This window comes from Impatiens glandulifera, chromosome 7 (genome assembly GCF_907164915.1).
Source record: "Impatiens glandulifera chromosome 7, dImpGla2.1, whole genome shotgun sequence".
NCBI classification, from domain to species: Eukaryota; Viridiplantae; Streptophyta; class Magnoliopsida; order Ericales; family Balsaminaceae; genus Impatiens; species Impatiens glandulifera.
The window spans coordinates 30,774,779-30,788,809 of NC_061868.1; the positions used below are offsets into that span (position 1 = coordinate 30,774,779).

At 32.9% G+C, this 14,031-nt stretch overlaps 2 protein-coding genes and 1 pseudogene across 2 annotated transcripts; 2 read left to right on the plus strand and 1 right to left on the minus strand.

Moving 5' to 3' along the window:
- The first annotated feature begins 139 nt into the window (after positions 1–139).
- On the plus strand, positions 140–5,139 carry LOC124945403 (reticulon-like protein B16). The gene is made up of 5 exons (XM_047485830.1): positions 140–534; positions 929–1,109; positions 1,204–1,345; positions 3,517–3,586; positions 4,633–5,139. The coding sequence occupies exons 1-5, from the start codon at positions 387–389 to the stop codon at positions 4,797–4,799; spliced, it is 708 nt and encodes a 235-aa protein (XP_047341786.1). The 5' UTR covers positions 140–386; the 3' UTR covers positions 4,800–5,139.
- Positions 5,140–5,955: 816 nt separating this feature from the next.
- On the minus strand, positions 5,956–8,720 carry LOC124909723 (bZIP transcription factor 18-like). Its single transcript, XM_047450373.1, has 4 exons — positions 8,197–8,720; positions 7,561–7,693; positions 6,482–6,566; positions 5,956–6,399 (listed from the first exon to the last, which is right to left on the minus strand). Exons 1-4 carry the CDS (start codon positions 8,718–8,720, stop codon positions 6,248–6,250), a joined length of 894 nt encoding a protein of 297 aa, XP_047306329.1. The 3' UTR covers positions 5,956–6,247.
- A 4,036-nt stretch (positions 8,721–12,756) lies between these two features.
- On the plus strand, positions 12,757–13,757 carry LOC124909724 (annotated as a pseudogene).
- Positions 13,758–14,031: the final 274 nt, after the last annotated feature.

A 14,031-nucleotide genomic window follows, 5' to 3' on the forward strand; every position in this document is an offset into this window, starting at 1 on the left:
AAAATTCAAAACGAGGAAAGTTGAATTTTGATTAGTTGTGATTAGCTTACGACGACGTTTAGGTTACAAAATAAACAAATCAAATGCTATTTTGCTTTTAACGATCAAAGTATTAAACACACGGACTCTCTTTTCTCTCTCACACACTGAAACACATACACAAATTGTTAACTTCGTTGTTCGAAAATTTTGGTTTGCCTTGAATATTTGAATTCGATATTAGTATCCATCAAGTAGGGTTCTAGAAATCGGCGATCACGAAATCCTCGATTATGAGGATCGATCTGAATCTCGTCTCTCTGCTAGAAAATGTAAACAGGATAGTGTGTTGACGTGCATATGAGATTCGTAAGTCGTTCTGTGTTTTTTGATTGATAGTTAATTAGATGGAGTGTTCGTATGATCTATGTAATATAGAGGGGAATGGAGATGGAACTAACAATCATTTTCCAACTTCTTCTACGCCGGGCTGTTCATCGGACCGATCTTCCGGCCGGCAAACGTCAATTCATCGGTTAATGGGTGGTGGTAAAGGTAAGAGTAAGAACCCATTTTTTCTTTTCTTATTTGTTAATTGAAAGCATGATTATTTGCCTGATTTACTGTATTATGAAGCACAAAGATATTCACATCTAGTATTCAACATTAAATAGAATTTTGTCACTTAATTTAAAAGGAATTCAGTCAGAAATTGCACTCTTCTTTGAGTATAGCTCACATCTAAACATCTGATTGGGGATATGATCTTACATTAATGTTGTGGATTTATCTGTATTTGATACTGAAGCTCTGAGAATAACAAAGATGTGGAAGTAAGAATGTCAAGTGATTACTGGTTTATTTGAAGTGAAAAATAAAGGAAATGGAATGCTTTTTGTTGACATGCTATTCTAAATTGATTTCTTAACTTGTGTGTTTTGATACTTAGCTGCTGACCTTATGCTGTGGAGGAGGTGGCGAATCTCATGTGGCACTATAATAGTAGCTACAATTGCTTGGCTTGTTTTTGAGTGGTCAGGATTGTCTTTGCTGTCTCTTTGTTCCGATGTCTTGATGGTCTTGATTGTGATGCTGTTTCTACGGGCTAACTTTGCTGTTATTAGGAATAAGTATGAATTGTTCATTTCTTATCAGTTTTATTTGCATGTTGACTAGCTTTCTTTCTTTAATGACCGTGGATCAGTAACCTGGTTTTCTTTTTAGGCAACTCAGGTCACTACCAGAGCTAGTCTTATCTGAAGAAATGGTGAATAATGCTGCTGCATCATTTCGTGTCAAAATTAATAACATGCTGCTTATGGCTCATGACATAACCCTGGGGAAAGACTTTGCACTATTCTTCAAGGTTAGTAAGGCAAATACATAACTCCAATTCTATGTGACATAGATGTTTTTGTTTGATGCCCTATTTCATGAGATGTGAGTGATTCCATTTATATCAGCTCTATGATCTCAAATGATCCATTTAACCTTCCAGTTCTCTAGACACATCAGTTGTAGAAAATATGTTAGGCTATGTGTTGCTGTGACGGGAAAAATTGGAAGAAGACTGATCAATATGGGGATTATTTTCGAAACAGTCACATTCTTGTACTTGTTTCATATTATGGGTGTGTTGTTTTTTTGTGGAACAATCTCACTTTTCCTCACAATCTGGAGAAATTTAACAATTTTAATTTAGTTTTCAAATTTAAACCTTATAGTTTGATTTCCTTATCCTCCCTAGTCCCTATAGATCAACTGTGATTGTGATCGGTGGTAAAACTTCTTGTGGGAGAGAATGCCAATAAAAGGAACATATGATTTCTCAGTTATAACTGTATAGAAATGTGGAAGTGAAACCAAGCAAAATCAAGACATTGATATGCAGCCGTTATTTTCATTATTTAATCTTATCATGAGAAAATTGATTGACTCAGAAAATCAAGCACATATAAAGGAAGTTTTTATTTATTCTAATTTCCTTTCCTTGTTCAAATAATTATAATACAACTAGAGTAGTACAAACCTCTTGTATAAATTAACAGCATGTGCATATATGAAAGACACAAAAATCTTCTCTCGACATCTCCAATTCATTCTCTCTCAGTTTGTTTTTATGATATCAGAGGTGTGCCTCTAAAACATCCTCTTTGAATACGTCTATACCCAATCTAAATCACACCACCAAATTCACCGGAACAAACATTCTCTAGTGGTCCAATTCGATGGAAATATTCATCAGGGGAGAGGAGATAATACATTTAGAGACCTACTCTCAAACTAGAAGCACCTTGGAGTTGTTTGAGTACGATTTACAATCTGAAGCAAGGCGAATTCAGTATGATTTAGTGCTACACTCAACTGACCCAACTGTAGCACTCGTAACCAAAGGTTTCTCGGAATTTTATGATATTGACTACCAGGAAACCTCCGCCCTAGTGACAAAACTCAACAACTTCATAATAGTACTGGCCCTAGAAGTTACAAAAAACCATCAACTACACCAACTTGACATACTAAATGAATTTCAAAACAGAGATCTAGAAGAAGTTGTTTATATGAAATTCCCATCCGGAGTCACCTCCAAACCAGTGGTATGGCTCTCTTGTTACCAAACGTTTCTCGCAACTATATGATATTGACTACCAGGACACCTTCACCCCAGTGACAACGCTCAACAGGTTCATAATACTACTGGTCCCTGATGTTACAAAAGATTATCAACTACACCAACCAACTTAAAGTAACAAATGTATTCCTAAACAGAGATCTGGAAGAAAATGTCTGTATGAAAATGATTCCCATCAGGAGTCAAGTCACTTCCAAACAAAATGTGCAAATTACAAAGTTCTTATATGGACTAAAGAAGTCACAAAGAGCTTGGTTTGATAAATTTTCAATATACATAGTATACAAGGATACAAAAATCTGAAGCCGATCACACGATGTTTGTAATTCTCTGAAGGAAAAACAGGAAAAACCTCATACTTGTTGTTTACGTTGGCTTAAAATCCTGGAACAGCATGAATCGAAACGTGATTAAGACCAAATAAGAACTTAATTGTTCTTGTTTGGTCTTTGAGTTTGTGATGAACTTCGTGATCCAAGCAGCTGCTTCGAATGCCACAGTTGGGTCAATTCATATATGCACAAGCTGTTAAATAAGAGGTTTCTATTACTCTGGTTGTGCTACAATTATTTACATAAGAAAATGAAAATTAGAATAAATAAATAAAATCTCTTTGATTTGTGCTTTATATTTCCAGTCAATCATTTTTCCCGTGATTAGCTTAAATAATGGATGCATATCAATTTGTCTTGATTTTGAAGATGGAAAGATGGTAAGGAAATTTGCTAGAGAGAGAACAGCTATACGCTGGTTCAATTTCCAGTTTGACATTCTATATACTGGATTTGCTGTTATGTTTACATCCTCCTATACACATTAAACCACAAGTTTCCCTTTTCTTGCTTGTTGATCATATGGAATCTTATTCTACATAATCTTTAATCAAAATGGTTGCTAATTTACAGGTGGTGATCTCCCTGTGGCTGTTATCAGTAGTTGGTAGCTATCTTTCTTTCCTGACACTTGCATATATAGGTATGCCCCTTTTATGTCCTTTATGGAAACTATACAAATTCAATTTACTATAAAGAAGTTGTGAATTTCATTTACAAAAGTTCTAGAATAGTTTTGGGCAATGAAACCTAACAAATTTGTTGTTGTGGTTTTGTTTCAATTATTGAGGAACCGTTCAATTTATTTTAAATATATAAACACACTTAAATCTTAGCTTGTTTGATGCAGGGTTTATTTTTTAGAATAAACCATTCTGTAAAGAAAAGTTGATTATTTGAGTTAAATGACTAATATATTCTTTGTTTTAAATATTTTACAATGTTATAAAGTAAGGATATTTTGATATTTTAGTTAAATGATTTGATAGAAGATGTTATTGATGAAGTAAGGGTAGTTTATTTGGATTAAATTCAACTAATCCAATATCAAACAAGCCATTGGTTTTAAAATGTGGTTGGTTACTATTGAAAGCATAGTAGTCTCAGCTTAAGAAACAATACATTTCCATCTGGTATAGAAGTATGGATAGCTGTTGGGGTGATCTAATTCGAATAGCCAACATAACAAATGAAAGTATTGTTGTGGTTAGATCTCCGAACACCTCTGCTGTGGATTTGTCGGAGGATCTTATGGCTTGTTAGCTTTTTTTCTGCATGTTCATTGTTTGTTGTTCCTGTTTTTTTTTTGTTCCTCTCCATTTTGGAGTGTTTTGTTTTAGTTTGCTTTGTTGTTGTTCCTTGAGACCTTTCTTTGTATTTTTGTTATGACAATTTAAGAAAAAAGGTAACAAATAATAGTATTGCTAGAAAAGTTTCTAGATGATATTAACAGTTTTTGCAAGAATACTCAATGTAATAAATTAATAATGTTCAAATAGTAGTGGACAGGTTTGGACAATACATTTCGCATAAAGTTGTTTTGATTTCAATAAGAAACATGAATGAACCCCATACTGGACTTTACATGGTTTATTATCTTGTGAAGGGATACTAACAAAGATGGTTTTATTGCTATTCTGATGTTTTGTGTAGTTTCTTATACGGTTTCACATTAAATGATTGGTACAGGGATTGTTCTGTCTGTCACTGTTCCTGCCTTGTACAATAGGTATCAACAACATATTGATCGATACGCTAATTTCCTCCATAAACAGTTTTCAAAGCACTATAAGATTGTGGACGAAAGTGTTATCAGCAGATTTCCCATGAACCTATCCAAGGATAAGGATGATTAGATTCACTGAGTCTTGTTGGATTGACAATTTGCTTTGTTGAAGAAAAATCTTGTTCTAATTTGTATTGCCTCCTATGTTTGTACAAGTCTCTACATGTAAATGGTTTGACCTGGGAATTTGACTTCTTTTTTACCTTTCTAAAAACTTACTGTAGTGTTGTGATTCTCGCCCATTCTGTATGAGTATGGTATGATTCTTGTCTTCTTTTAGTGATCTTAAGGTCGTGCATTTTGTTAAAAAATTTATTATTTGGAAACACAATCATCTGGGATGTGTTTGTTTGCTAGTTTTGTGTGTCAATCACTAAACTTAAGATAATGTCCCTTACATGAAAACACTTAAATTTTTGCTTTTTATGTATATCAGGACACAGATATACACTATTTTGTAATCTCATTAATTTAATTAAGTTTATGGTTGGTCTCTTGTTGGATGGACAACTGTTTCTGCTGGAGCGTGTCTTTGCTCCCCGCCAATGAGGATGTTTTCGATTCTTTTGCTTGTAACTTGTGTCGATTTTTGTCGTAACTTTATGCTCATTTGGTCTGGTTTGATCTATAGGTGCTTTGCAATCTTCTTGTAATCAGATATTGAAAAACTTTCTTACTTTTTAGAATATATATATGGACAGTTATTTTTTTTATTTGAAACTATAAACTTAGTCATTTTGTTAGAAGATTTAATTGACGAAAAAAAAGTTTTGACAGGTAGCAAGGCAAGCTTTGCTCTCACAATTAACAAAATTCAAAATTAATTTTGACCATAAATGAAATTGATTTAGTAATTATAGTATTTAACACTTATTGTGATAATAAAGATTTGTATTCATGACTATATCTCTATCAATTCTCCACTCTTGACAAAGTAGTCAATTATGTTGAATCTTTGAGACATTCTGTAAAAATTGCAAGAGTGAATGTCGAAAAAACAAAAACAATTGTCAAATAAAAACCGACAAATTTCAAATATTTGGATGATTAAATTAGTGATATAACATAAAAAGAACTGACCAACCTTGTGTTTCCATCAAAGCAATGAATTTTAACCAAAGATAATTAACCCTTCCTATTGATACTACACAAATGGATAATCCAACTTCCAATTAACCAATACACATGAAAGAAAATACAACTACACCAATTCAACATGGTTTATATATACATTTTATCATTAGAAGTCATTGTTATAACAATTCTATTAATACAAACTCCAAACAGTTTTACAAAAACTGGTCAAGGGAACCCAAATAAATCAACAAAGGAATGAAATGAATTTGAATTACAAAAATATACTATACTTATGAATGATTTGTAAGTGGTAGCCTCTCTATTGACAATAGAAGAAAGAAAGTTATAAAGCCCAATAAAGGTGGGATCAAAATGTTTTTCTTCTTTAAGTTATGCATAAATTGGAGGTCCTATTGTAACTTGTTGAGTTTTGTATTAAAACTAAGGCATTTGCATTTGCCTGGAAAAGGGGTTATTTTGAATCCCTGCTCCTCCTAGATGATTATTATTAGTATTATTGTATGCATCAGATGTCATTTCTCCACTATTATGTCTCAGCCTTTCTACTTCTTGCTTCAATGCTTCATTCAGTGCTGTTTTCCAAATATAAATAAACCAGATATCTACATATTTGTTTATAAATTGGCGGAAAAAATAATAACTAGAGGAAAATACCATCGCGTAGCTGAGCTTGTTGTTCCATAGCTTGTAACCGGAGCTTAAGTTCTGTATTTTCATTGCTCAAACATTTTGTGTCTCTCTGTAGAGGAGAACAACAAAGGCTTAGTTTATTATAAGCTTTTCAAATAATAAGAAAATGTTCACATTCTCATGAAAGTTTTCATCATATGACCAAAAATTGAGAAAAATCAATTCCAACAGGGGCCAACAACATCAAATTGATAACTTAAAGATTGACTTTACAGATATCCCACAAACATAAAGAATATATTACCCAATAGGTGTCAAGGAACATATTAAGTTGGCATTTTATACTAATCAGTAATCACATTAAGATTTTGATATTGAGCTATTTGAAAACTGATGTGTCACTATCATGATCCTTGGAAAATTGACAAAGTTAAATTGGTTTGAAGACTAACTACTAATCCCATGTAACATACTCAATTTAGTATGAAGTTGAGTACTCAAATTGGTAGAATTAAGAAATTGGTATGGGAATGATCCTTTCGAAAATCATGTGTTTTTTTTGCTTAATTTGGTATGAAGACTGTTTTATCGATCTTGATTCAGATTAGAACATTGTATTGGAAAACATGATCGCAAATGTAGATTTTCTACATCATAGTTCGGATCATAAAATGTGATAACAAATAGACCATTATAAATGTTTAGCCGAAATGTATCATTATTTCAGTCAAGTTTGAATCTGATTCAAGCTTGCCTTAGTGTTGGATTATTGATAAAAGGCTAGGTCGGGTTAGAGTGAGTTCAGTTAACCTAGGTTAACAATTTTTTGAAAGAACTTTTGGAGTATATTTTATGACTATGATGCAACTAATAATGTATTTCAACAATAGTACTCATTGTTCTAATATTTTGAGTTAGGATTGGGCGAGAATGTAAAATTATCAATTCAAGAACCGAAAATCCAGAAACAAGTCCTTAAACTATATATTAACAATTATTTTATATAATTCCCTCAAAATAACCTAATGCCCATGCACTAGAATATAAAGCCAAGGGATAAATAGCACTGAAACTGAAACATGGAATGAGCAGTGGAGATTAACCTGATAGAGTGTGAGTTGAGCAGAAAGGGTGGTTCCTTCTGTTTGAAGTGCCAGCACTTTTCTTTCAAGTTCGGTTATATAACGAGCTTTCCTCTCCTTTGAACGAGCAGCAGATTGTCGATTAGCCAGAATTCTGCATACCCCACTGCTAACTGTCAAAAACTTATCTCATGAATACTACAAAGACTTTTGCTATAAGTGAAAAGCTGGACCAGGATGATAGGAAATCAGTACAACATATGAGAAGACAGCCATTTTACAACAATGCTGGAAGTGGTATTAGTAAATTTTTAACTGTATGTTATTCAGTTAACATGCATTTTCATATTATTATCTTTTTGAAAACACCCCAAGAGACAGGATATGGAAACAAAAATGAAAATCATAAACAAATTAAGAGATTCAACCAAAATTAAAGCTTATGAAGAACATCCAACTCTAACATGTCCCATGCACACTGAATAGTCTCAATAAGGCCAAGAAATAAGATTACTTATCAATGTTAAAATCGGATTTTCCTTGTCAAAAAAGATCTCCTTTCAATCCAAACGACCACCAAATGATAATGGCAATATACAACAATGATTTTGAATACAAGATTTAGAAATAAAGTATGAAAAAAGGAGTCATTTTTACCTCTTTGCCCGTTTGGGGTCTATCGTCCACAATTCTGCAAGTTTATCAGGAGCCATTGCCTTTTTCGTATCTATACTCTCGCTTAGCAGAATAGCGCAACCAAGGGAACTGCTATGGCGGTGTCGAGGCCTCATATTACTCTCGACTTGAAGTCCGTCGCTGAAACTTTCGATCCTACAATCAACAACATTTTCATCAGCAACGGAGCTAGATCCGAGCTTCTCGATGTCTGTGTAAGAGAAAATGAGATCTTCTTCATGCCCAATATCGTCGAAGGAATCCAACATGAGATCTAGATCATCCGGAAGCCAGATGTTCATCTCCGAGTGGGCTTTTCTATGATGCGTCGCCCCGAACGGTAACGAAGAATTAGCGACGGTCACCGTGGCTAATGGTCTAGAAGATGCATTGTGTGGAGGAAGAACGGGGATTTCGTGGGTCGAGTGATCTTGCATCTCTTCCTTCCTTCCTTTCTTTTGAATTTTCTTGGCAGTGAAGTTTAATTTTCTTAGTTCACATGGCATGGGAAGGAAGTTGGGACGATGAAACTTGAGACAGGAGTATTCGTAGGTAATTTCGCCTTCTTTTTTCTAATTTGTAATTCCTCTTTATGTTAATAGAACTATTGCTGTTTCCCTTCAAAAGTTCATTTTATCGGGGAATATTAACTACGTCTAAAACTATTTTTTCACCTGCAAAATTTTGAATCCTTGAATTTTCAATATAGCTATAGGATTTGTATGTAAGGATAATGTTGATGGATGCATTATCATAACTTCTCAACAATAATGGCACAATCTGCCAAGATTAAAAGATTTTAAACAAATCCTAACATATCGGTCAGGTACGAGACTCCTTGGTCCCAGGTTCAAATTCTCGGTCGGATGTTAAAATCCACGGTCGGAGCTCTCGGTCCTAGTCGAAATTCCTCTCGGTTAGACTTCTCGATCCTGGCCATAATTTCTCGGTCCTAGTCACAATTCCTTTGTCGGACCACTCGGTCCTCAAGAACATCAAAACTGAAAGTTTTGCAGTTTTATTGAGGCATGGATTCTTCAATCCAAGGGCCTAGATAACTTCACAAAGCTCCCAAGATCTGTATGAACATCATCCCAATGTATCATTCAACATGGGTGATGTTCGATTTGTTTAAAACAATTTTGAGACAAAAAATATGGTTTTTGGTTTTAAGATTTAATGAAGTGTAAGGAGTTTTGTCAATATCTTTATTATTCTTTATATGATTGATTGATACCAAAATATGAACACTAACTGTTCATTTTGACCAATTCAAGAACTTACAATTTTCATTTTTATGTAAATTTTGATAAAAAAAAATGATCGAGATGGATTAAACATTATCTAAATAGGTTCCCAACATCATTAGAAACATGTTGACAAGCTTTTTGGACGGCTGTTCTTGAGGATTAACTAAAGAACAAAAAACCCCGATTTTGAAATTTTACAAATTCAAATTTGGGTTCTTTTATTTAAGATCGATTAATCGGTTTTAACTTTATTAGAAAGTTTTGGAAATGATCCCATTATCGTTTTTCAATCAAGAAATCAAACAATCAAGTAGTATACAAACTTATGAAAACTGAAATATAAAATTTATAATTTCAAACTGCAAGTTTGAATAAAATGGTGATTGAAAGTTTATCAAAGATTGGAAAACACTCCTTAGACTTTGTAGAAGTTTTGGGGATGCTTGAATCTAAACTTTAATACCTTATACAGAATTTCGGAAAATCCAGAAATTGAAGTTTTAATGGCGAATTTCTGAATTTTTTTGATTAAGGGCTTGAGAGTGGATCTTTTGCCTTCAGATCGATCAAGCCTCCCTTAGTCAGTTGATCGATCAAGTGGGCTTCATTTAGTCTAACACCCATAATGATGTTTTGGTTGTTCTTTCGGACAGTTGCCGATTTAGGTCGTAATTGCGACACTAGATGTATGGAAAATGATCACCAAAGTAGGGTAACTATTTCACTTTTTGAATGAGGTCGAATGATCAATAAATGACAGAGTTCCATCTTTGAAAAATAAAAGAAGGCTAATGTTCTTATCTTCCCGTCGATTGCGATGAAGACGACGATCTAGGGTGAAACGACATTATTTCGAGTGTAAATGGCAAACATAGGAGCGTTCCGTCGCTTATCGGCTAATGGCGCTGAGGTGCGCGTTCGTTGATCCTGTGCGGCGCGAAATTGCATTCCTTTCGTTGCAGTAGGCGACGCGGACAACTCATGGGCGTTGGATGACAATCCAACGCTCATCTGACGGCTGTAATTCCTGCTGCAGCGACTTCTCTAGGTTTTGGCAGCACTGGATTACAGATTTATTTATTTTTATTTTTATCTTAAGGGTTTATTTAAAATTGATTTTTCTTTCACCTTTTTTACTTTATTTTTAAATCTTTTAAAATATACAAATATTTAAAATAAACATGACATTTATTTTTTCAATTTATTTTATTTTTGTATATATTTTGATTTAATAAATAATTTATTTGGGATAAAATTGATACAACATTTATCCTAAATTATTTATTCTAATCCCTTTTGTTTTTTCTAAAATTAAAATTTGAGACAAAATAGATACAATATTTATCCCAAATTATTTTATTTATTTTCTTTGGCCATCATCTTTAGTTAATTTATGATTTAATTATTACCGTAATTAATTTAATTAATTGTTTGATTAGACTTTGGCATTGGTTTTGATCATTTTGATTTTATTTATTAAAATATAATCAAAATAAATATTTTAAAATTAATAAATTTAGTATGTAAATTTTTAGTGCTTACACATAGTGATCAGTTACATGTGGTTGAAGAATTTGGATTTAATTTATTTTCTATTAATTTATATGAGGTGTAAATATGCAGCTAGTTAATTAGTACATATAAGTGGAGCAACTATAATAGATTAAAAAATTGCGAATTTAATTCTCAATTAAAACATTAGTGGAGAAAGACTTTTGGGGAATTACAATTTTTTATTTTAAAAATAAATCCATACAATATGATATAATTGAGTTTTTCGATTAGTTTTTGGGACGACATTTGGTGTAGTGTCAAAAGTCTAGTTATGACGTATCTTGAGTTTGTTTCAATTGTTATATATAGAAATGTCACAATTAAGGAAATATTTGATCATTGGTCAAATGGTTTCTCTAGCCGAATTATATATAAAATGAGATTCAACGTTATGGAGACTTCGTCCCATAATCGAGTTTACTTTTGATAGGACAAAAGCAAGCATCCATGTCTGAACAAAACGTTATGCATTGACAATATATAGATAGTTTCCATGTGGGAAATTATTACAAGTTGTTTGCTAAGATGATTCCAAAATAATTTTTGTTAGGAGAAACTTTGAGAGTCAAAGATTCCATCCAAAATCTCGTTCTTTGGATGTAGCACTATTCACGAATGATATGTGTATCAAAAAGATTGTATTATGGCTAGTCGTATGTGTCACGAAAGGTTGAATCAACAACTCACTTATTTTTACATTGTCGAGAAGTGACTAGTATTTAAAGTGTTTTGTAGAGTATTATCATATTCATTAAGTGATGTCCGAGTCATTGGGTAATTGTTGAGAAGTTTAGATTGATGTGGTTGATATGGCAGATCTACATATTTGGGTTACCATCCTAAGTATATTTTGGTGGACTATCTAATTGGAGAAAAATTGTTGAAGTTTTAATGATCGTAGTCGTCCGATGCATAATTGTAACTAAAACAAACTACTTTGTGTAGGTTCCCGTAAAAAGTTCGAGGTTCGAGAATTCATTCTCGATTTGTGTGTCAGGATTTTTATTTAAAAAATAAAATATTATTTTTAAAAGATGTCATTGATTCGTGACATATTTTTAAAATGAATTAAAAATAATTAATTTCGGAGTTCAATTTTAAATAATCCGGAAATTTTTCCCGTAAAAAGTTCGAGATTCGAGAATTCATTCTCGATTTGTGTGTCAGGATTTTTTTTAAAAATAAAATATTATTTTTAAAAGATGTCATTGATTCGTGACACATTTTTAAAATGAATTAAAAATAATTAATTTCAGGGTTCAATTTTAAATAATCGGAAATTTATGATAATCAAATAACAATTTAAATTATTAGAAAAATTTTCAATTTAAATTAAATAAAAATAATTAATTTGAAAATTTTTAATACAACCACTTTATTTTTGAAAATCAATAAAAAAAATTGGCATAACAAAGAGCCTAATATCTGGTTAGCTTCAGTCTGAAATGAGCTATCTAGCTTTGGATCTGGAACCAATACCACAGACCTGAATCCAGGGCACATTTTCTTATAGAGGAGTGATAGAGGGAGGGAATTTGAGGGAGGGAATGAGAGAGGGAATGATGTGTCACTACAGGTTGGAAAAATGATAAAAGGTGAGAAGAGAGAAGAGAGAGAAATTTTGTTATTTTTTGGCTAATCAAATTGCGTCACGTCATTCTCTCCCTCAAATTCCCACTCCCAATCATTTATCTTTCTTTTATATATGCTCAGCTCAAAAATGTCAAAAGCGAAGTAATTTAGCAAAGGAAATCTCAGAAGAGTAAAATGTGAATGTTTCGAAGAAAGGGTTCATCTAGGTTCGCTGCTTCGTCTACAACTGAAGAAGTTACTTAAGGGATCGATGGAATTGGCCTCATTGCCATTGTTATTGGTCGCTCTACAAATTTCTTCATTTTCTTTATCTCTGATCGCTCACTTTTTATTTGATCAGAAATCGATTAAAACTTGGAATTCTTCTATTTGATTATCAGGTTGATCGTGGATATTAGTAGTAGAATCTAGTGTTGTTCATCGAAGATAGAATTTGAATCTGATTTCCAGTTCTTCAAGTGGAATTGGGATGGATACAATCCGTGTACTTGCCTTACGAGGTGTGCATGTTGTGATGGCAGTTAGGAATGTAGACAGTGGTGCGAAAGTAAAGGAGAAATACTGAAATAGATACCTAAATCTAAAATAGATGGTAGGGAATTGGATCTAAGTTCAATGACATCTGTAAGGAAATTTGTTGAATTCAAATCCTCTACTCTTCCTTTAAACCATATGATGTATGTGACTTTACTTTCAACTTTAGAACCATTGCTTATCTTTCTTTCCTGTATGTCTTATTTTGTTCTTCCCATATGTCTTAGTTAGAAGCAATAATGCAGGTGTAATGGCTCATCCATTCATGCTTTCCCAAGACAATATTGGACTACAATTTGCCACAAATCATTTAGGTTTGTGTCAAACTTACTTGTATTGATTGTAGTTTGTGATCGTGGTTCTATCTGAATCCACATTTGAATGAGAAATCCGCTAGAAAATTTCAGAATGAATCTTATCTTTTTTTGTTTAGGTAATTTCCTATTGACAAATGAGGTGTTGGAGATAATGAAGAAGACAGTTCGTGAAAGCCAAAGAGAAGGAAAGATGGTTAATGTCTCCTCTAAAGGTCATATGTTAATGTACAATGATGGATTCCATTTTGGTAATCTAAATGATACATATCGGAAAAACATTGATGCATACCAATAAAAGGATTGTTGGATGACCTAGTTGTGAAGATGGTGAGTTTCCTTAGTTGTTTTTTTTTTCAAACTGGGCTATAGGAAAAATAAACTTGTTTTAGTGTTGATAGCATTTTTGCTGTAAACCGAAGATGAGCATGTGTTGTTTGGTTTGGGACAGTGAAAGGAAAGCCACGCGAATGCCATGTCTACTCACAATACTTTGAGGTGAATATTTTATTATTCTACCTATCATTATTTACTTTAGAAAGTAGTGACCTTGGTAATGAATATGATGGGGT

What these genes read in the sequence shown, in the direction of transcription:
- LOC124945403 (XM_047485830.1), top strand. Translation starts at nt 387, where the DNA reads ATGGAGTGTTCGTATGATCTATGTAATATAGAGGGGAATGGAGATGGA. An exon ending in TTTGCTGTTATTAGGAATAA is followed by an intron (nt 1,110 to 1,203) that starts GTATGAATTGTT and finishes TTTTCTTTTTAG; the next exon opens with GCAACTCAGGTCACTACCAG. An exon ending in CCTGACACTTGCATATATAG is followed by an intron (nt 3,587 to 4,632) that starts GTATGCCCCTTT and finishes TGATTGGTACAG; the next exon opens with GGATTGTTCTGTCTGTCACT.
- LOC124909723 (XM_047450373.1), bottom strand. Translation starts at nt 8,720, where the DNA reads ATGCCATGTGAACTAAGAAAATTAAACTTCACTGCCAAGAAAATTCAA. An exon ending in GACCCCAAACGGGCAAAGAG is followed by an intron (nt 7,694 to 8,196) that starts GTAAAAATGACT and finishes TGGGGTATGCAG; the next exon opens with AATTCTGGCTAATCGACAAT. An exon ending in ACAAGCTCAGCTACGCGATG is followed by an intron (nt 6,400 to 6,481) that starts GTATTTTCCTCT and finishes TTTGGAAAACAG; the next exon opens with CACTGAATGAAGCATTGAAG.